Source organism: Macadamia integrifolia, chromosome 12, assembly GCF_013358625.1.
Source record: "Macadamia integrifolia cultivar HAES 741 chromosome 12, SCU_Mint_v3, whole genome shotgun sequence".
Lineage (NCBI taxonomy): Eukaryota > Viridiplantae > Streptophyta > Magnoliopsida > Proteales > Proteaceae > Macadamia > Macadamia integrifolia.
Window position 1 is genome coordinate 5,747,605 of NC_056568.1, and position 23,758 is coordinate 5,771,362.

General features: G+C 38.5%; 3 protein-coding genes across 10 annotated transcripts in view; all 3 read right to left on the bottom strand.

Moving 5' to 3' along the window:
- LOC122057070 (protein ENHANCED DISEASE RESISTANCE 2-like) overlaps nt 1-23,758 on the bottom strand; it is a 125,705-nt gene that overhangs the window by 74,071 nt on the left and 27,876 nt on the right. The window lies entirely within an intron of this gene.
- LOC122057072 (pentatricopeptide repeat-containing protein At2g37310) lies at nt 1,066-3,675 on the bottom strand. Its single transcript, XM_042619066.1, has one exon. It carries the CDS (start codon nt 3,622-3,624, stop codon nt 1,603-1,605), a length of 2,022 nt encoding a protein of 673 aa, XP_042475000.1. The 5' UTR covers nt 3,625-3,675; the 3' UTR covers nt 1,066-1,602.
- Nucleotides 4,748-19,282, bottom strand: LOC122057402 (cardiolipin synthase (CMP-forming), mitochondrial-like). The gene is made up of 6 exons (XM_042619483.1): nt 19,157-19,282; nt 18,662-18,775; nt 5,946-6,002; nt 5,751-5,836; nt 5,481-5,597; nt 4,748-5,168 (listed from the first exon to the last, which is right to left on the bottom strand). Exons 1-6 carry the CDS (start codon nt 19,280-19,282, stop codon nt 5,093-5,095), a joined length of 576 nt encoding a protein of 191 aa, XP_042475417.1. The 3' UTR covers nt 4,748-5,092.

The window sequence follows — 23,758 nt, forward strand, 5'->3', positions numbered from 1 at the left end:
GAAAATAGAATCAGAAATAAGAAAAAAATATTTTCATAGATCATTATTTGATGGAATTTTTAATTCAAAAGTCATGTAAATCTAACTAAAAGAGGTGAATTTCATTGATTTTCTACAATTTTATTGATAAAAAAAAAAAATCAAATATAAAGATCTACAAACATTCATGATCGATTAAAATAGATATCAAGAATCGAACATTGTCAGAAAATTCCAATTCGAATTCAACAAATCCAATCCAATTTTCTAAAGCTCCCCCAAAATAAATCGTAGGTAAAAACAGAGGATTATCTAGACCTCCAAATAGAAGCAACGGGCTTAAGTTTTGATGGGTTTGGGAAGGGGAGGGGGGAAGAAAAATCTAGTTCTCCCTGTCCTTCACCCAACTTAACATAAAACAAAAATTAGAACGTTTGAGGCTCAGTATGGAACGGGAGAGTCCAAGAGAGGAATTGGTAAGTTATCATATCAAATTGCATAATGACTAACACACCACTTCACATGGAAATCCATTTTATATATGGAAGGGGAATGTGGGTAGGAATGTACCTGCACTTTGGAGGTGTAACCATCTTCAATAAGAGACATGACAGTATTTGTGAAATCCAAGCCAGTTCTGGAGATCCTGCCATTATTCGCTTCATCTGTACACAAAGGTTTGGTAGGAAAGAAAATTCTAGAGACTTAAAAAAGCCATTCCGTTCCCCAAGAACTAGAACTCTAGAAATCTTCCATCAAAAAATTAGCCAAAGATGCCACTAATTAGAAGATCTTAACCTCAGTAACATACCAAGAGTTAAACTTGTCAACTTGGAAGCAATATTGACTACACAAGAGAGGGACTTTCAGATCTCTGTAGCAGTTGAAGTGTCGCTCAGATATCAGATCATCTGACTCGAGATAAAATCAATATCTGTACTGATCCAGTAGGCTGCAACCTGTTCTAATTTCAGTTGAGCACACAAATAGAATGAAGACCCTAATTGTGACATTGTAATATTCCCACCTATTGAATGGGTTGTCTCCTAAAATGTCAGTGATGCAACCACAAAACCATCCAAAGTATGCGCGTACTTCAACTAAACCGTGTTCTAGAAATCCAATTAAAGGTCAATTTTACAACTACCATTGACAACACCAGATTTAATCTCCCAAAAATTCATGTATGGGTTCTCAAGCAGCTTCTTTAACTCCAATTCACCTAATCAAAGTACCTTGTTTCCATGTTCCAACAACACCCTGTCAAAGCTTCTATTTCAATCATTGAGATCAACAGCCATGAATGAATCCCCAACAAAAATGGGATATTTTCAAGCACTCCACCTATTAAGCTGCTATTGATATACTCTTGTTACTCCACACATCCAAACTTTGTCGTGTTTATTGTTATCTATGTCAATATTTGATAAATAAGCATTCTCCTAAGTGGGACGGATCCAATGCGAGATCTAACCCCCATTGTAATTTGTAAAGTTGCAATACTTACACCCATCTCACATTCATCATTCAGTGATTTGTAAGTTGCGAAACTTATATGCATCTCACATTCATAATTCAGCGTATTCACTAGCAAGACCACCCTCACACAGGTTTCATCTTGAACTACAAATACTCCTCATGTAACTCATCTACGAGCACATAACCTTCTTCTCTCATCAACTCAGCAAAGCCTTCCAGCATCTCATAAATCTCTTCCGCCCTCGGATTTGACACATCCCCAGCAATGAAAATCTGCTGCCCGCTGCTCATTTCTATCCAGCTACAGCCAGGGATCTTCTTCAACCCTATTTTTCTCATATTTTCTCTAACCCTCTCCGCTTCATCCCATCTCCCAGATTTTGAATATAGATTTGCCAGAATGATATAGTTCCCAGTATTTTCAGGTTCTATCTCAAACAACTGCTCAAAAACAAATTTCCCAAGTTCAACATCACCAGAAACTGATGCACCATTGAGCAACGCACCCCATACCTTAGCATTTGGCTCAATAGGCATTTTAGAAATGAATTCAGCTGCTTCAGAGAGCTTTCCTGCCCGGCAAAGTACTCCAACCATGCAAGCATACTGCTCAACTGCGGGTTGAATCCCATAACCTGGCAGCATAGCATCGAAGATCTTCCAGGCTTCATCAACCACTCCAGCATGTGAACAAGCTGCCAGTACTGCAGTGAATGTGACTGAGTCAGGCCTGATCCCATTCGTGAGCATCTCTCTAAACAGGAAAACTGCAGAATTGGCATCACCATGTGCTGCATATGCCGAGATTATAGCAGTCCAAACAATCACACTCCTATTCTTCAATTGCTCAAAGACCTTGTGAGCCCCCTGGAGAAACCCAGCTTTCGCATATGTGTCAATTATGGCTGTACCCACATAGATGTTCTCATCATGGTTATTCCTAATGGCATAACCATGGATCTGTTTCGCACATTTTAGGTTTGAAAAAAATGAAAAGGTGGGAAGAACGCTTGAAAGTGTCACAGAGTTTGGTCTGAAACCTGCAGCTAGCATCTTTCGCAGGAGTTCAGGAATGCCCTCATGACGATTATTCTGAACCAGACCAGAAACCACAGCATTCCATGTACTCAATCCTGGTTTTTCCATTTTCCAGAATAACTCCATTGCTTTATCAACATACCCATGAAGCATGTACCCGAAAATCATTGAGCCATAAGTAACCTCATCCCTCTCAATCATCTCTTCAAATAGTTCACGAGCATAGTCCAGACTTCCACATTTTGCATACATCCCAATGATGGAATTGCAGACCAGAGCATCCACCTCAATTTTGCTCCCAATTACAAACTGATGAACTTCCATGCCAAAGGTAAGGTCCTTCAAATGCGCGCAAGCCTGCATGACACTCACCACCGTAACCCTGTCAGGTTTCAAACCAGACGAACTTTCCATTTCCCTATACAGTTTCAGACAATCCTCATACATTCCAGCCTGAGAATAACCAGAAATCATAGAGTTCCAAGACACAGTATCTCTAACTAACATCCCATTGAACAATTTCCTTGCCATATTTAAATTTCCAGACGTAGCATAGAAGGTAACCATAGCATTAAGCACAAAGATGTCGGACTCAAACCCATGTCGAAGCACAAAACCATGAATCTCCTTACCCAAGCCCGAATCAGGTAGCAAAGATGACAGCGCTTTTAAAAGACAAGTAAGCGTGAAATTATCAGGTATAACAGTGGCTGTTGAAGTAGAGATTAGAGACGAGAAAAGCTTCAGCGTTTCTTCGTGTTTGTTGTGTAAAGAGCAAGCAATGAGCATAGCGTTCCATGAAAAGATATTTTTGTGCGGAATTTTATCGAACACCTTGAAGGCTTCTACAAGATAGCCAGACTTGGAATAAAAAGTGAGGAGCTTTGAAGCGAGGAAGTTGTCAGGGACGACGGACAGGACGATAATGCGGGCATGAATCTGCTTTCCCGGGCCAACGAGGAGGTTGTCGGTGCAGCGCTGTATGAGGTGACCATATGCACCATAGTCCAACCCACTGGAACGATAAAGGCTAGCGAGCATTCGTTGGATAAAGCCAGTGGTAGTGGTGGTGGCGGTGGTGGCAGCGATGGTTGATATTTGATTTTTCAGATGCTTTGTTATCCTCATCCATTCGGACCGTGTCCCTTTCTTCTTTTCTGGCTCAGTTTCTCGCAGTTAGCTTCTCTTCCAAAACCACAAGCCGGGATCAAGGGTTTTAGTAATCGGTATCGGATCGGGTTGCCCGTAATTGATCTGGGAAGGGATCGTCCTGGTATCGGTACTGGCCTCTGTCGGTTTTGATACGAATCACCCGATTCGGGCAATCTGATACCGATCCTTCAAACCGTGATCAGGATCCAGGTTGGTCTTGGCCGATTCCAATCCGGGTGGAATCGATCCCAAATTTCTTTAATCCGAGATTTTGGACAACGATTGGGAGACGATGTGTTCCAGTTGTGTATGAGAGAGCTTCAACTTGGGCAGCCTCTCTCAGCCTCTCTGAGAATAAGACTTTCATCTTAATTCAATGGGATCGACACATTAATATTTTGGCAATTTATTTTTGAACCGTATGCATTCAAAAGTGCATGTTTCCCGGCTCTTTCAAGCTTGAAACTCAATCACCCAGATGGATACCATTTTGTGTGTGTTTCAAGATCACAATTTTGATAGCCTTTACTACAGAGAAGTCTTGAACAGATGTTCTCTATAGCACTCTTTGGTGCCTCTCGAAGGTCTTTCGGCTGGTCCATGACAACAGCCTACACACCTACAGGACATCGCAAGAGAGCACGACGATGTTTGATTATGGAACCAGACAAGCAGATCCTGTTTTGACCCTCGATTGCGGCCTCTTCTACAACCTCGCCATGCATGGTTTCAGACGAGAGGTACCCCCTGATGAAAAGTCTGTGGGGTGTTAGAGAGTGTAAATGATGCCACAATGATTGAGAAATATCAAATTGTACCATCATTTACACTCTTTGAAGCTCTACTAAAATTTCAGGTGATCGACAAAAGAAATCAGGAAAAAGGAATTGACTGGAATGAATGGTCTTTATAGCCAAGTAACTATCCTATAGTTCCATGTTTCAAAATCTCTTTTCCCTTATTCTCCGAATTTTTTTTTTTTTTTTTTTTTTTTGGGGTGGGGGGGTGGTTTGGGGGAAGCGTGGGGGAGGAATCCATACACAAAAAAAGGGTAAGAAATAAAAAGAATTCAATCCGATTTACCTCTTTTTTTTTCTTTGGTACAAGGGTTACAATCTGCTTTTGTTTCACTGCAATTCTGCAACTAAATTCCATCTCAATAAAGACATCTGGCAAGATCACCTGAGTATGTTTAATTTAATCATTCATGTTTACATTGCAGTTGATTCAACTTCTAACAACACTGCCCCAAATATCTTCAACAATTGCAGACCTATTAAACCAAGCTCCCCTGTTTTTATCCACTGATGGCAGCGACAATGCTCTGAGAACTGTTTAGGCCGAGCAGATGTGCTGAAGAGCCACTACAGCGGACAAACCACTTCCCATGCCTATCTGCCATTACAACAGTAACAATTTCCAGAAAATGCCTTCTGCTAGACATCTAAAATATCTTACAATAATTTAGAGGATAAACCTTTCTCCCAGTTCTCCACCAAGAAAATAATTGAGTTTTGAGACTGCAACACATCCTACTGTCAGCTCTAATCACTAATCGTTGAAAATGAAACAACAAAAACATAAATTATTTACTCCTCCTGGCCAGCTTCAATGGAAACTAATCTAAAAATGTTGAGACTATTGGGAAAACAGCTTCCCTGTCAGCTACTATATCTGGGGAAGTTCTGCTTCTGTGAATAGGGATGGAATAAAGATTGGTCATCACACTGGGTCATTCAAATTACACGTAGACATCTAAAAAGGATTTCTGGCTTAGACCCAGATTTATTACCCTTTCACAGCCAAGCTTAAGAACAGAATGATGAACCTACTTCGGCAATACTCTCCATATTTTCCTCACGTACACAGCCAATGACCACACAGCAAGACCCGCTGAGATATAAAGCAAAATAACACCGGAGGGAGCTAGAATTCCTGACCCTGTTAGACTGTAAGATTTGCAAACATGAAAATTGAAATCAATTAAAGAATTTTCAAAAATCCAATATGAGGGTTTTTATTTCCTTTTATTGTGATTAGGCATTAAGAAGAACTATTATTGATATTTCTGAAGCCAATCAAAAGTATAATATGGTATCAACCTGCTGTCTCGCGTAGCCAAGAGCACAGTTAGTGCAATCATTTGTGTGGCTGTTTTCCACTTCCCAAGATTATTTACAGCAACAGCCTGACAAGTAACACTTTTTGAATTATATTGGGAGTTCAGTACAACAATTAGCACCCAATGGTTTTGTAAAATGATGAGGCATGATATAAGGATATGGGCAGGAAAGAACCTCAAGAACTTTACTATTTTGTGAAGCAGCCCATTCCCTTACTGCTGACATGGTTATCTACAAAAACAGGAGAGAAAGCAAATCACTTTTGAGATATCTTCAAATAATATAAAAGGCTAAAAATATTATAACAAGAAGGAGCAACAACAATACTGCAGGAACAATAAATAAATAGGTGCATATTATAGAAAATTTGTGTATTTATAGCTTGGTCAAGAAAGAAAAGTGTAAAGTTGCTGATAAATAGTTTATAAAAAAAAAAAAGTTGCAGAAAAGTAGTTAAAACAAAGCATATCCTGGTTCCAGTTAAAATGTCCACTCATAGTATCGACGAGTCACTCTGGTAGATCTTTGACAAATTAAAGTGTTCATCAGAAACAATTTCCATGGAAGGGTGGGAACGAAGTAAACCCATCAAACCTGTTGCAATATAAAAACCTTGTAACCAAAACCAGAAACCAGAAAAGAGAAGAAGGAGAAAAGAAGGAGAGACCGAAAACTGTCCAGAAACAGAGCAACCTGCGATCAGTCCAGAATAGACTGATCGCAGGTCAATATAGTGTATATATATAGTATAAAACAAAACGAGAAAGTACAGAAAATCCCATCACTAAACCACAACCCTAAAACACCCAAATATGGATCCGATAGGACAAAAAAGCCCCTATCGGGTCCTGGAATTGACGCTAATCCCTTATCGGGATTAGTGCTAATTCTCAACACTCCCCCTCAAGCTGGAGCATACACATCACCCATGCTCAACTTGATACAACCATTGCGAAAAGTGGGGGCAAACAAGGACTTAGTGAACATGTCAGCTAATTGATCCGATGAAGGAACAAAAGGAGTTTCAATTAGCTTCTTCAGAACAGCATCACGAACAAAATGGCAGTCCACTTCTATGTGTTTGGTTCTCTCATGGAAGACCGGATTACTAACAATATAAACCGCAGCTTGGTTGTCATAGTACATTTTCATTGGCTTGGTCATTGGAAACCCCAGCTCCAAAAGCAATGACCGCAGCCGCATCAACTTAGCAGTGGTATGAGCCATGGCTCTGTACTCAGCTTCAGCACTGGACCAGGCAATAGTAGTCTGCATTTTGCAACGCCACGTAACAAGATTACCTCCAACAAATGTGCAGTATCCAGTAGTAGATCTCTGATCACTAGCAGAGCTAGCCCAATCAGCATCAAAATACCCCACTAGGTCTATATGCCGATTAGGACGATAAATCAACCCTTTTCGCAGGGCACCTTTGAGATAGCAAAAAACCCAAACAGCAGCATCCCAATGTGCTTTCTGAGGAGACTGCATAAACTGACAAAGAACTCCAATGGCATTGTCGTTTAGGTCATTTGTCGCTTTCTAAGTTACAACTTTTATTTCCTAGTTTTAAGTCTACTCCTAGGTTAGAGTGTGAGGCTTGTGAGTTGGGGAAACATCACCGTGTGTCATTCCCATCTCATTCTGTGTCTCGTAGTTCGTCTTTATTTTCTTTAGTCCACTCTGATATATGGGGCCCTTGCAAAGTCAGTAATAGATTTGGGTTTCGGTATTTTGTGACTTTTGTGAGTGATCATTCCCGCCTTACATGGCTTTACATGTTAAAGGACAGGTCTAAATTTTTACATGTATTTACCAAATTCCATAATGAAATAAACACTCGGTTTGGCATTCCTATTAAAATCTTTCGTTCTGATAATGCTTTAGAATATGCTCAAACTGATATTTCTGATTTTTGTGATACTCATGGGATGATCCACCAAACTAGTTGTGCCTATACTCCACAGCAAAATGGAGTAGCAAAGCGCAAAAATCGGCACCTCTTGGAGGTTTCCTAAACCATGATGTTGCATATGCATGTTCCCAAACATTTTTTGTGTGATGGTGTCTTAACTGCATGTCATTTGATTAACCACATGCCATCCTCTGTTTTGTCTGCCAAATCTCCCTTCTCTGTTATGTTCCCTAATTTACTGAGTTTTCCTGTTCCTCCTCAGGTTTTTGGGTGTGTGTGCTTTGTTCATAATTTGCATATGCAAGTTGATAAGTTGTCTCCTAAGTCTACTAAATGTATTTTTTTGGGCTATTCTTGTACTCAGAAAGGGTATAAGTGTTTTAACACACAAGAACTTTGTCAGTGTCGATGTAACCTTCTTTGAAGGTACTTCTTTCTACCCTCCTTCAGTGCCCTCGTCAAGTGTAGAGTGTTCTTCTCCATCTCTTCCACCCATACCCTCCCTTATACCCTTCCCTGATGCTCCTAGTGCCAGTAACTCCCCTCCTCTACTGGCTTATCAGTGCAGGAAGAAGATTAGCCAGCTAAGTGGCGAGGTAATTATTCTAGATGCTTCATTCCTTCCACTGTCAGCTTCCTCAGGTGAAGCTCCTCTTCCTCCTCCGTCTGATGACTTACCAATTGTGCACAGGAAAGGCACTCGTTCTTGCACGCACAAATCTATGGTTGTGTATCCTATTTGATAAATTTGTGTCTTTATCTCATCTTCCGTCTCCTATCCATGGTCTTGCCTTATCTCTTTCCACTAACCCTATTTCCCGTACCCATACTGAGGCCCTTCGTATCCCTGGATGGAAGGCTGCCATGGATGTAGAAATGGATGTTCTTTTGAGTCATGGTACCTGGAGTATGGTAGATTTACCTCCTGGTAAGGATTTGGTCAAGTGTCGCTGGGTGTACACTACTAAGTATCATTCTGATGGCTCTGTAGAGCGGTTGAAGGCCCGTCTGGTTGATAAGGGGTATACTCAGACTTATGGTGTTGATTACTTTGAGACCTTCTCCCCGATTGCTAGACTGAATTCTGTTCGTCTTCTTATTTCTCTTGTTGCCAACTTTGATTGGCCCTTAGTTCAGTTGGACATCAAGAATGCCTTCTTGTATGGTGATTTACAGGAAGAGGTGTATATGGAGCAACCTCCGGGGTATGTTGCTCAGGGGGAGAGTACAAGTCGTGTGTGTCGCTTACACAAGGCTATATATGGGCTGAAACAGTCTCCTCGTGCATGGTTTGACAAGTTCAATGCTACTATAGTTACTTATGATTTTTCTCAGTGTTATTCTGATCATTCTATGTTTGTTCGTCGCAGAGGCGATAAGCTGGTTGTCTTAGTTGTATATGTTGATGACATTATTTTGACTGGTAATGATGAGGCAAGAATTTCTGAAGTTAAAGGTCATCTCCAGCACCATTTTCAGACAAAGGATCTAGGTCAACTTCATTATTTCCTTGGGATTGAGGTAATCCGCTGCACGAAAGGGATCAATCTATCTCAAAGGAAGTATGTGGTGAATCTTCTATCTGATACTGGGATGCTTGCATCCAGACCTGTTGATATTCCTATGGATCCTCACCAAAAGTTTGGTGTGGATGATGAACCCCTCAAGGACGTGCATCAGTACAGGAGCCTGATTGACAAGTTGATTTACCTCACTGACTCGTCCTGATATTTCCTATGCCATTGGAGTTCTTAGTCAGTTCATGCAGTCTCCTCAGAAAGCACATTGGGATGCTGCTGTTCGGGTTCTTCGTTATCTCAAAGGTGCCCCGGGAAAAGGGTTGATTTACCGTCCTAATCGGCATATGGACCTAGTGGGGTATTCTGATGCTGATTGGTTGGCTTTGCTAGTGATCGGTGATCTACTACTGGATACTGCACATTTGTTGGAGGTAATCTTGTTACGTGGCGCAGTAGGAAGTACACTACTATTGCCCGGTCCAGTGTTGAAACTGAGTACAAAGCCATGGCTCATACCACTGCTGAGTTGATGTGGCTGCGGTAGTTACTTTTGGAGCTGGGGTTTCCAATGACCAAGCCAATGAAAATGTATTATGACAACCAAGCTGCGGTTTATATTACTAGTAATCCGGTCTTCCATGAGAGAACCAAACATAAAAAAGTGGACTACCATTTTGTTCGTCTTCTTATTTCTCTTGTTGTCAACTTTGATTGGCCCTTCTTTCAGTTGGACATCAAGAATGCCCTCTTGTATGGTGATTTACAGGAAAAGGTGTATATAGAACAACCTCCGGAGTATGTTGTTCAGTGGGAAAGTACAGGTCATGTATGTCGCTTACACAAGGCTATACTAAGTCCTTGTTTGGCCCCACTTTTCGCAATGGTTGTATCAAGCTGAGCATGGGTGATGTGTATGCTCCAGCTTGAGAGGGAGTGTTGAGAATTAGCGCTAATCCCGATAAAGGATTAGCATCATTTCCAGGACCCGATAGAGGCTTTTTGGTCCTATCGGGTCCATATTTGGGTGTTTTAGGGTTGCGGTTTAGTGAGGGGCTTTTCTGTACTTTCTCCTTTTGTTTTATACTATATATATACACTATATTGACCTGCGATCAGTCTAGAACAGGCTGCTCTATTTCTGGACATTAATGTTGTCCGAGGTAGAAGAGGCAGTAGTAGGGGTGGTAGTAGTAGGAGTAGTCATGTCTTTGGTCTCAGCCATGAGGATCAATTAATAATCACCCACAAATCAGATCTGAAAAACCAGCAGCAGCAAGCATTCGGACTCCACAAACACAAAAGAAAATTGATCCGACAGGGGCAGCAGTTAGGGTCGAACCAGCCTTGATAGAAGACCAACCAAATCTGCTCGAGAAGGTAGTAGTATAGGAAGATAAAATAGTGGACAGCAGCACTTCAATATCAACAGTTAGTCAGTCCATAAATAGGGGCACCAGCAATAAATACTGCCGAAAACAGGGGCAGCAGCCATAAAAACAGGGAGGGAGACGTCTCGACCTCAACCAGTCCACATACTAAGCAAGTAATAATAAAAAAGAGACCTAGTTTTTCTTATGTCATGATAACTAGGTCAACCAGGTAATAGATGCAGCAAGGAGGTGGCTGCACACCAGAAAAACAATACCGCTAGGTCGAAATCAGCAGCAACGATCTGTACTTAGCCAATCGATGTGATTTAGACTTGCTCTGATACCATGTTGCAATATGAAAACCTTGTAACCAAAACCAAAAACCAGAAAAGAGAAGAAGAAGAAAAGGAGAGACCGAAAGCTGTCCAGAAACAGAGCAGCCTGCAATAAGTCCAGAATAGACTGATTGCAGGTCAATATAGTGTATATATATAGTATAAAACAAAAGGAGAAAGTATAGAAAAGCGTATAGAAAAGCCCATCACTAAACCACAACCCTAAAACACCCAAACATGGACCCGATAAGACCAAAAGGAATTGACGCTAATCCTGATAAGGATTAGCACTAATTCTCAACAAAACCAAAGAAATATTCAGCTGCATTTGAGTAAAATATCATACAGTTTCAAATACACCCATCTCAAATGAATACCTAAACAAATTACTTCAAATCTTTGGGAATCAACATGAGCAAACCATGATTAGATATGGTTTGCCCACAGAAGGAGTATTATGAAGTAGGTACTGCTAGAATAAATAAATAAATAAAGACCAGATTCAGCCAAAATTATGGAGGAAGGATCTAATTGGATGGAAGAACAAAATATCAGAGTAAGCTTGATCCAATTATCAGATTCTTCGGTTCTGAAAAAAAATGCAGTTAGAGATAGGAGTCCCCAAATCTGAGAATCGATGGGAAACTCAGAGAAGTTTCAAAACAGTAAATAGATGAGTTCAGATCAAGGATATTAATGATAAACAGAATTCAAAAAATCAATGAGAACAGAAATCCGAATTAAAATATAATCTGAAAACAGAGTTTCTAAAATCATACTTTAAATAGGATTCTAAGAAATCGGTAGCAAGTTAAAATTTTGAAACTGTAGAAAGGTTCAGTACAGAATCTGATGGCTAAGTATGGAACCAAATTTAAAATCGGATGAAAGTTGAGTTTCAGAGAAATCCTTTTAGGAGTAAGAATTCAAGAAGCTAAAAAAAAAAAAGAATGAATTTTAATGCTGAAAACAGATCTTAGATGAATGATAATGGAAACACAACTCAGTCAATCCAAAGAACAGTTTTAAGCCAATAAATAAGGTGCGCAGAAATAGAAAGTAGGGAGCTGAGCTGCGTTTCGATTAATTGATAAAGGAGAAGGATATGAATCAGGAATCCCTCCTGATCCTTGGGTTATAGTTGAGAGGTAAAGATTAGGAGAATGATTTGGCTTGTCTAATATGACAGAGGCCATTCTTATTTATAATAGAATGATGGATTACAATTAAGGAATGTTCACTAGGGGTGAGTCATAACATAGTCACAGCCTCTAGCTCACAAACAATGAATCTAGAGTCCTAGTCAGATGAGTTGTAATCCAAGTTGTAATCCTTATCCTTGACAACCCCCCCTCAAGTTGGAGAATAGATATCCCTCATGCCCAACTTGAAACTTGAATATGATAGGATGAAACGACTTGGAAGTCGACCCCTTTGTGAAGACGTCAACTAGTTGGTTCTCGGAAGTGACGAATGGGATGCAGACTAAGCCCTGTTCAAGCTTCTCTTTGATGGAGTGCCAATCAACCTCAATGTGCTTGGTCCTGTCATGTTGAACCAGATTATGGGCTATACCGATCACTGCCTTATTGTCACAGTATAGCCTCATAGGTCCTTCAAATTTCACCCCTAAATCACCCAATAGTGTTTTCAGCCAAATAAGCTCACATACACCCTATGCCATTGCTCGGTAATCTGCTTTTTCACTGGATGGAGACTACTGATAGCTTATCCACAAAATCTCCCCCTATGCAACTGAGTTGGTGATTGACATCTATTAAAGAATCTGAAGGCTTACATCCAAGCATACCTGCCTCACTGAGGAGGTCTAGGACATACGTTTTTTGGGAAATTAATGGATTGGGCTACTTCAATCCCTAACAAGTATATGAGCAGTCCTAGATCCTTGGTTTTGAATGCTAAAGTCAATTGAGCTTTTAATAAGGAAATTTCCATGACATCATTGCTTGTGATTACTATATCATCAACATAGACGATAGTGCAATAACTTTGGCACCCTTGTGTTCAATAAAGATCAGCATGACTTTGCATGTAGGCATGTAGCCAAACTTCTGCATAGCCTTCTAGACCTGGCCAAACCAAGCGCGAGGTGATTGCTTAAGGCCATAGAGAGATTTTCTCAACCGGCACACCTTTCCAATCCATGTATACTTCTTCCTTAAGATCACCATTAAGGAAGGCATTTTTACACCTAGTTGCTAAAGATTCCATCTTAAGTTTGCAACACACAATAGCAATGCTCGAACACAATTCATCTTTACAACAAGGGCAAAAAGTGTCCTAGTAGTCAATGTCGTAGGTCTAAGGAAATCTCTTGGCAACTAGTCTTCTCTTGTATCCCTCAATGGTTCCATCTGCGTTCTGCTTCAAAGTGAACACCTATTTACACCCTACTGGTCTCTTCCCTTCAGGTTGAGAAACAGGCTCCCAAGTATCATTTTTCTGCAAGGTCTGCATCTCTTCTACCATAGCATCCTTCCATTTTGGGTCTATAATAGCATCTTTCCAACCCTGTGGGATAGACACAGAGGATAACAAGGGAACAAAGAATTGAAACCAGAGAAAGGGAGAATGATTCAGCTTGTATAATACGACAAAAGCCACCTTTATTTAAATAGGAGATTAGGGTTACAGCCAGCAAAGGATGAATCACAGATGAGTCACATGCCTAGATACATCTAATCTAGACACTTTAACACAAAGTCTTAATACAATGGAGATTATGACTCATAAGAAACAAATTTAGAACTAGGGTGATGGGTACATATTCTAACTTGCTTTCTAATAGCAATAGGAAACGCATCACTCAAATTGGGGGGAAATTAACTAATGGAGTTATCTCAAGAGGCGTAGATGGACGTGGTAGATTGGAGATAGGCTTTCCCTTTCTACTGGAATAAGTAAGCAGATCCTTTTTCTCCAACACACTAGAGGGTTCATCTTGAACCCTTTTTGTCATAAATTGGCACACAAATAGGGAACATGAAGGACAAACGACAAGGAAATGGTAGGGGAGCAAGAAACCAAACATTTTCCAGAGATAGCAAATAGGGAGCCATCGGCAACTCGGACTTTATCCTTACCCGAATAAGAGAGATAAGTGTGGAACATATCCAAGGAGCAAGTCATATCGTCAGAGGCTCCAGAGTCAAGAAGCCAAGACGGACTAGAAGTAGAAGAAGCAAAGAAGATACATGATTAGGCTAGATGGGAAGCCGGTGGAGTAGGAGGTGTCATGGTAGAAAGCGCAATACCAAGTTGTGTCATCATATGTTGGAGAGCAGCCATCTGTTCTGGAGAAAAAGGACAGGCAGCATAATGTAGGAGTAGATTACAAGAAACTAACCCACACAATTTATAAACCCCAAACAAGACAAATAGGGTCAAGAAACAAGGGAATAAGATCATCAAATAAGCCCCCAAGGATACAATAGCAATGCAGGAGCAAAATCAGCCCAAAACCCAAGTACCCAACCTGATAGGAGAGAGAAAGGCCTGCAATATGGCTGGAAAGAGAGAGGTGCGGCCAGATCTGTAGGACTCTGATTGAGCTGCACTCTTGGGCGTAGGTAGCTCCTAGGGAGTGTACAAAAACCTAAAAAATTGAGACTTTTGACGGACGGTTGATGAGATATTTGCCTTCTTGATTTTCAGACCTAGGAAAGAGAATCTGAAGATTTCTGCAAGAACAACAACTGGGTGATCTAAACAGCTTCAAGAAGAGGATTGAGTAATCCTATCGTGCCTTCTAAACAACCCATAACAGTAGCTCCTTGATCAGATTCATAATAGAGGAGAAGAGAGAGATCGCATAAAGAAAAGGGGGAAGAAGAATCACACAACCCTCAGGCTCTCAAACATTCAAACTCAATTCATCTTTTTTCAAATCTATCTAATTAGAGTACATTAGCTCCTCTACATAAAGAGGGCATACTAGCAGTCATAACCTAACTAGGAGTTAGACTCCAAGTCGGACTAGACATTTCATAATAGGAGTTGGACTCCAAATAGGATTAGGACTAGAACTCCAACATGGAGTAGGACTAATTAACTAATCATTCACTAATAGGGAAACATAAACTGACTAAAACTGAAATAACAAAGGAAATAGACTCAAAACAGGACTCTATCTAAGCTAATGAATTAAATCATGTTTACCCACTTTCTACCCATATTTTAGGCCCATTAAAGTGGCACATTACAAAAAAAAACTCATAGGAACCAAGGCCCAACACATACATAACTCAACTCAATGCTTATTTGCAATAAAATAAACCCATTAAGTGACTTATCTACATCACAGTAAGAGAGGATGAGTTGTCGATTGGCTCAGAGAGATGAGCCTGATGCCAAGAAGATCATTGCTTCCCACTACTTTGCCTTTAGCCCCTTCGCTACGCGATGGTGCGCTCTCCTCTGTCCACGCTTCGCTTACCGCTTTTAAGTAAGAAGTAGTTACACTGTCTTGCTCCCAATACAATATCCATATGATGAGAAGTCTCTCTAAAGTCAGTCCTGATTTGGTAATTGCGTAAGTGATGACCAAAATCACTTATGCATTGTGGCTGAGCGGGTCGAAAAGAGTGATTAAGATGGTCGCCATGGAGCTGCTGTTGAGAGAATTCGTTGCCCTTGATGAGGACGCGAGTAGACCTTTCTTTCGTCTTCCCTGGTGCATGCCTGCTTGAGGCTGATTCGTATTTGAGTTTTGAGCTATCTCCTTTTGGGAGGCCATGTAGGCTATAGCTTCCAACAGGTCTCTCTGGTATGGTAAGGATGTCCACAATAATCACATTTAACTAGGTCTTTAGGAAGAGGACTAGGCTTGGCGGCAGAACCAGAGGAATCCAAGGTCGAAGAAGCATAAGGAGTAATAACAAGAGTTGATATAGTGGGAACAGTTAAAGTGGCCTATTCCGATATTCCTACCTCTGATCAATAATTATAGCCCGTCAAAGTGGCCTATTACAAAGAAAATCCATTAGACCAAAGGCCCGACATATGTACCAACCCAAAGCTTATTCACTAAAGCACACTTCTGTGTTTTGTTTGAATCATTTGGAAGATTGGATTGATTTTCAGCTCCCACCACAGAAAGCTCAATTCATTCTTATATTTGGGATCCGATTTGGCTGGATCTATTCCAGAGATAGGAACCGAAGTTCTTGAAAGAACAATTGTTCAAAGATGCTTTTGCACCTCTAATTTGGGTGGGATCTATTCCAAAGATAGGAACAGATGGTGTTGAAAGAACAATTGTTCAACGATGCTTTTGCACCTCCCACAGGAAAAGACAAACTAAATTTGAACCACGGAAAAAGGTAGAAAAAAATGCAAATGATAAAATCTAATGAATACCAATCATATTATAATCACAGAAGTTCTCGAAACAGAAATTGTTCAAAGATGCTTTTCATGAACCAAGTCTGAACCAAGGGGAAAAAAGGAAAAGAAGGCGGAAAAGACAGCAAATGCAGTTTTCCAAAGACCATGGTTGTATAGCTTAAGTAGATCTGGCAAAGTTCAACATAACCTGGATTTTTGTCATCCAAACCATTGTTAGCAAAAACGTTTTTAAAACGGAAACGTTTTCCTGTATGTTTCTCAAAGACACTTAAAAAAAAGCAAATGGCAACCATTTCCGTTCTAAACACGTTTAAAACGCATTTAAACACGTTTTCGTTTTTTGGCCTTTTTTAAGACTTAACTTGTTGAACATAATGTCTACTTAATTGACCATATCTTTCTCTCCCGAACTCTGATCCACTTGATTCTTTCGCCGACTTGAAGCTAACTCAATGGCCTATATTTCTGATGATATCACCTTCAACTCAATATCAATATATGTATCCCGAAATTGAGGTACAAATTGATGCATTTGCTGAAAAATGTTTCTAAAGTGATGACTTTTAACTCAAACTAAACATACATTACTCCAGGAGTGTATTGACTATGTTGACAACAATGAACAACATCATAGCCAAGCCACATTGCTCAATAAAACTTGGACATGTGTGGTGTATGAATTTAAAATTGGTAGTGGATGATATTCAATTATATGTTATAAAATTTAATGAGACATGAGATATATATGCATTAGTGTTAGATATTGTAGTTATTTTGAACATTAGATGCAAGTATTCATGTAATAATTCCTTAATTTATACGAGTATAGTACACTTTTTTTGGTCTCGTTTGTTTAAAATCTACACGTTTAAAACCCCTACCGTCCGTTTTTTGTTTTTTTCCATTCTCTATTTTTTTGACCGTTTATTTGACCGTATCGTTCAAAAAAATTTACTGTTTAAAGCCCGTACCGTCTGTTTCTGTGTTTTTGCCGTTCCCATTTTTTCTAACAGGGATCCAAATAGGACTTCTCAATAGTCGAAACTTAGCCAAAAATGTCATGGGGTGTGGAAAACTCATACCTAAGGAGGCAGGGGGATTTTGCGGTGCCATTTCCTCGCATTACTAAGCGACTTTGGATGGGGAGAAATATGTATCATACACTGAAGAACACTAAATGCTTAAAAGCCTATTTTCAAATTTCTTTAGGGTTTAGATGTCTAATTTATGAACTTAAGTGATGCAGTTGCAAGGCTGGACCAGGCTGGACCGGCCCAACCCAGGAAGGGTTTGGTGACTTTTGTGGTCTGGATTCAAGAGAGTTGGGAATTGCAATCCTAAGCCTAATAACTGCAAATGTTTTGGAGTTCTAGTTTTGGAGCTGGAGCAACCACAAGGAAACCTGTTTCATGTGCTTGCTTGTGGTGTTGTGAGGTTGAGGGCAACCGAAGTGTTGAAATTCCAATTAAAGAAATATTTTGTTCAGTTGATTTTATCCCCACACTATTTGGAATGCCAGATTGGTCCTTCCCCTTTAAGTGTATTTACCATATCGTCCTAAATCCTGTTTCAACTGTCCAGAATTTACAGAATTTCCACTGACCGCATTATATTGAGTTTCTTTTACTTCAGAGGGCCCTCAGCAACCCAGAAGCAGGGTTTTGCACCCCAGGTTGCATTAAGAAAGATATAGGTTGCTTATCTGCACCCAAAGTTCAGTTGAATCAGTGATCAGATGAGAGATCTCTCATTAAAAGCAAACCTGGTTTGACCACTGGTTGGGGTTCCAACAAGAGGTAGAAGACAACTACTTCTCATATTTGCATGTAAGGTAAACTTTCTTGGTTATTACATAATACCCCCTCCAGATCTTATTTCTACTATAAGTCACCCCATTGCTAAGATTTTATTTCAGAAAAGCCCTTACTACAAAGTTTGTTTCTGTTTTACACCTGGACTATTCCGATTTTGCCCCTCTTTCCAAAATTGCTTCTGCTTTATCACCAATCTGAAATTAAAATTCCAGAATCATCCTTATCTTAAAATTTATTTACTCTTATGTCTTATACTGTTTACCTCTTTCCAACATGTCTTAACTGTTCTGAATAGTTACTAAAGTATGAGACTGCCACTACTCATTCAATTTGAGTTGTTAATCAACTGTGTGCCATGGTGATCCAAATCTAAGGGTGTCGGAACCAAGTATTGCATTATTAAGCTAAGTCTGCCATGCATACAATATATAAGAGCAGCATAAGAAATTTTGTTGTGAAGCCAAACTGAAAAGCGTATATATCGAAAAAGATATATCCAGGGGCAAAGTTAGTTATATCCAAAAGCAGTGGCATGGGTATATAAGAGGCACTAGTAATAAGGCAATCACCTCTCTACCAATTATGGCAATTGAAGGTACTGTCAGTACCCATGGTACTTCTCCAAACATGGAAACTTCCAATGGTCTGGTACACAATAACACTAATGTCGCACCAACCATAAGCTGCAATTCAATGAAGAAAATAATCAAAGAAAGAACAAGTACAGACGCCCATAATAAAGTGTTTCATATTTTTTTCCTTCTGTTTTATTTTCTCTTTTTCTTGTGACCTGAACACTTAGCCTTGTAAGAATCAACTAGCTCTATCAACAGACTAAATTCTCTTTTCTTCTTTCTTTCTTTTTTCTTTTTTTTTTTTTTTTTTTTTTTTCTTTGTAGCAAAAAAATATTACACGAGGCAGGTGCGCGCTCGCACGCACTCGCACTCTTGTGCTGTGTTGTGTGCTTTGGCTGGCTAGCTGGAAAGGGATTGGGATTGGTATGGGTATTGGTCCCCTTACACTACGGCTACTACGCCATTAACATGAAGGAAGGGATTCTGACTTCAGAATATCGAAGGGAGCGGGGGAGGTGAGTTAGGGGTAGACGTTGCAGACGGAGACGGACGAAATGGCCTGAAGTGGAAAGCTCCCCTTCTTTTAACTTCCTTGTTTTTATAATTTCTGCCATTTTTAATTTCCAGTCAAAACTACACTCATAATTCATATATTAACCAAGGGGTCAATGGTTATAGGTCACAAAGAGAGTTGAGTTTTTTTTTTTTTTTTTTTTTTTTTTTAAGAGAGAGAGAGAGAATGTTGAGTTCATGAATCATGACCTCTTTTCATGGGATCCGGCTCCTATCCTTAGCTCCATCGTTCAGGTCGGGCAATAGCTATTTGGGAGAGTATCACGTGGTGAGATAATGATCTAATGATTTAAGAAAGGCACTGACAAAGGCTTAGAGAACGAGGTGCTAAGAATTGTTGAATCATCACCTCGCGTATGTGACGCTCGCCCAAGTAGCTATGGGCAAGATCTAAGAGTATGGTTGTAAAGGAGGTGTGTCGAATCCCTTTTTATAACACCTCTTAATCGTGATAATTGTGAAATTTGAGTAAGGAGGTAATAGCGGGCATAAAAATCTTCTACATAAAATATAATAACCTGTAGCGGTGCATGCCTTCATTGGATCTTCATTACCATTCATCACTCACCGCTGAGGACTAATAATGGTGCTATATAGAGTGATGACTGATGACAAGTTAACTCCAAATAGCAAACCAACTCAGTGAGACCAGGGCCTAAGGTGTCAAATTGGAGTTGGAACAAAAAATCGAATAAATTGAACCAAATCCAACTAACTGGAATTAATTTACTTCCAATTCAATTTGGAATGTATTCTCTCAATTTGTCTTGTTTTGATTTCTAGTTCGGACAGTTCATATCTACACCAAAATGAAATGGGATGCTAAGATATTATAGAATGTATTTATTAAGACAAAAGATGAATACATGGGCCATGTACTAGTGTGGAGCCAATGAAAACGTTTGTAAAAACATTAACATAGATGAAATTTTTTATTTCACGAGAGATGAGACGGTAATTTTTATGCGCTCTTTTATCTTGACGCAAGAGCCACGCAAATATGCAATCATACAACATTCTTTTTCCTATAGTATAATATATTGCATTATTGTATTAATAATTTTAAGATTTATATATACTACATTTATTTTGATTTAAGGGGTTCGTACTATTATATTATAGTGTATGAAGTATGAACCTAGTTCAGAACTATAACCAAATTGTGTAAAAACCGAATGAAGAAATCGAATAAGAACCAAAATTGAACAGTTTCAGTTTAAATATCGACTTTCACAATCGATTTGATTCTTGATTCGGTTTATATTCACTCCATAAACTCTCAATATATAGCCGAACCAAATCAATTTACACCCTTGGCTCAGGGCAGTGTCAACAAGTGATACATTGCTAACCCGTGACACCCCTAAGTAAATCCATTTAATGTATTAAATTCCAGAAGAAAATTAAATACTTAACCTGCTTAAAAATAAGTTTAGATTTTCTGATAAATTTTTAAAATGTTGAATCTTTGTGTTTGATTCTATAATATTCTTAAAGTCTTAAAGCTTTTTATTTCAAAATTTAATATTATAATCGTCACCACAATAAAGTAGGTTCCATTATCAAATGCCTACTATGACTTTTATGATAGAAAATAAATACCATCAAATAGAAATTACATCACCTCATAAGATGTATATTATTTATCATTACAAACAAAAAAAAAAAAAAACATGCATTGGTTACGAATAATCGATTCACAAATCACAATGCATTATTGTCATAAAAGTAAAATTTGTTTGTAACAACTCCTTGCCCTAAAGTATGTACTCGTCATTCACATAAAAAAGCATTTACTCATCATTCATAATTTTCCATTTTGCCTTTCTCAAGCCATGCAACGTGTCTTTTTATAATACAAAGAAATAAGTATAACGCTAAAACATCAAATGACAATAATGAAGCATTGGAGGAAACCAATCGCATAATTTTATCACTAGAGCTGAGGAAACAATATAAATGAAAGTCTAGTTGAGCAGACTATTTCCATGCATATCTGTTGGGAGAATAATTTTATCATAAATCTAATTGAAGCAAACTATTTCCATGCGTGTCTATTGGGAATGCTGGAGACTTGATCAATGTTGTAGTTGGTAGGGGGAATAATGTCCCAAACTATTTCCATGCATGTCTCTTGAGAATGCTGAAGACTTGGTTGGTGCTACGGCTTATAGGAGGTGCTTGCAACTGCCACGTACTCAAAAAGTGAGTTTAGTCACTTAGATCTATTTATATATAATGGGAGAGTTACAATCAACAAGTTACAATTTAATAAGCTTGAGAGTCAAGTTGATGATAAAACTAATTACAAGATTCTTACGAACGAATATAACAAAACTATCTACTCTCTAGTGGTCTTTTATTGTGTGTGGCTCTCCTCATCTCTTCTTGGTGATTATCTCCTATTTTGTGAGATAAAATGAATATAAGATTGAAAACAATAGAGAAGGCTTTTTGCAAGAATGGCCTCCCATGACAGATCTTACTTATTAGTAAGTTCACTTTTTCCAAAATATCCCTGCAATGACCAACTATCACCATGGCACCATTTTTCTTTTATTTGAAGAGTGGTGGCATCATTGCTAAGAAAATTTTAAAAGTAAGGTCATGTTTGTTTTTTTGTAAAAGTTTTCACAGAAATAAATATCATATATAATTTTTCTTTTTAAGTTTTTTTTTACCTAAAACAGACATAGCCATTAATGTTAAAAAGTTGAGGATAATGATATATTTGTGTGTTGCTAGTTTACGGTAATTAGACTGTAACTTAAGCAATACCCATTAAAATTCGTAGAGTACTCATCAAGGGTTGTGTGCTTCTATTTAATCTTTCATGTTGATATGTTGACAAGAGAGAGAGAGAGAGAGATTTAAGTTAATATTCCATATATATTTTGGTGGAACAAATGGCCGTGACACGAGAGTTCTATTTCACTCACATGAAGTTCTTTTTTATTTTCTTTCCCTTATTCTAATGACTTGAACTCCATGTGGATGATACCATGCATGCTCTTTACCATCTTTGGTGTAAAATGCAAATTCCCTCCACAGTTGTATCACAGGGAAATTCAGTTAAGAAAAATTTAATATTATTTTAGTGGCACTAACCTACTAACAACAGTAATACAAGGTATTCTACCATAATAATAATAATAATAATAATAATTATAATACAAGGTAGATAGGAGACAAAGAAGTTGATGTTGAGAATTCAATGTCCAGGACTCCAGGCGGTTAATCCATAGGATCTATCTATGAGATTGTTATTATTATTATTTTATTTATTTTGTTTGGTTAGAAATCTATAAGATTATTTAATAATGTAAATATTAGATTCCACGTGGCATGAAATATCTAGTCAATAGTATTATAAAGACAACATCATCATAAAGAAAAAATTAGCAACCATTTCAATATATAAATGCTCAACATAAATAATTTTTTTCCCCCTGTGACAGACATAAATGATTTCAATCCAATCATTTTGCTTAAAGTAATCACTTTAAACAAATGAAGGTAAGTAGGCTTTCAATCGTTTACCAAAAACAAAAAAAGTTTTCAATCATATCAAAGAAAAAGAGAAAGAAAAAAAAAAAAAAAAAAACTGTAGAAGGTGATTGCATAGTCGCATCTTTAGATTAATCAGCCATCGATTCAAAAAAATATGAAAGGCAATTAAGGTTTAAAATATTGGAAATCGGTCTTCGTCAATTTTGATTTTAAGTCGAGATTAAATCTATATAATCTACTTAACTGAGGTTTTTTTTTTTTTAATTATTATTATTTCAACCCAAGCCATATTGAGATGAATCAGAATTAAGATCAATTTTGGGTGATTTTTATTTGGATCAGTTGGAATAAACCAATACAACCTGATTTAAAACCCTGATGAGTGATGACAATGTATCAATAAAGAGCTAAGTTTTATTTTACTATGCAGTTTTTTTTGGGGTAACAAAATATTATATTTATCATTAGAGAAAAAAGATGCTTAAAAGGCATGGTGGCTTCTATATCTAGGCAAAGGGATAACGACCCTCACCCCTCATGAAAAGTGAAAAATCTATCTTATTTGACACTTCAACATATGCTTGCATTGGCTTCCGCACTGATGTATAACCCCATTACTTGAAGAATTATTATTATACCAGGCAATAGGTTGAATAAGTTTAGCCTCAAGTCATGAGCTGAACTGAATCAAGAGTTGTCCGAAAAATTAAAGTAAAAAAAAGCCAATAAAAGTTCAATTTCATCCAATTTTTGGGGTTAAGCTCCAGTTTGACACTTTTCACATCAAACTCATCAAATCGTTAAGGTTTTTTTTTTTTAAATTTGGGTAGATATGATTAATTAAAGATTTGGATGAATACTAGGATAGTCTAGTGGTGGTGACTTCGGCTTGTGGAGTTGGCACTCAGGGGAGAGGGTCATGGGATCGAACTCTTTGGATTAGGTGGGATCTACGCGCTAATTCAAAGTTCAAATCACTTTAACCCCCACCCCTCAAAAAAAAAAAA

Bases quoted from the DNA above. Each gene is read 5' to 3' on its own strand.
- LOC122057072 (XM_042619066.1), bottom strand. From the start codon at position 3,624: ATGAGGATAACAAAGCATCTGAAAAATCAAATATCAACCATCGCTGCC.
- LOC122057402 (XM_042619483.1), bottom strand. From the start codon at position 19,282: ATGGCAGAAATTATAAAAACAAGGAAGTTAAAAGAAGGGGAGCTTTCC. The intron at 6,003-18,661 runs GTGATTGCCTTA...CTGTTTTTGTAG, and splicing joins TTGCCATAATTGGTAGAGAG to ATAACCATGTCAGCAGTAAG. The intron at 5,598-5,750 runs GTTGATACCATA...CAAATCTTACAG, and splicing joins TTGGCTACGCGAGACAGCAG to TCTAACAGGGTCAGGAATTC.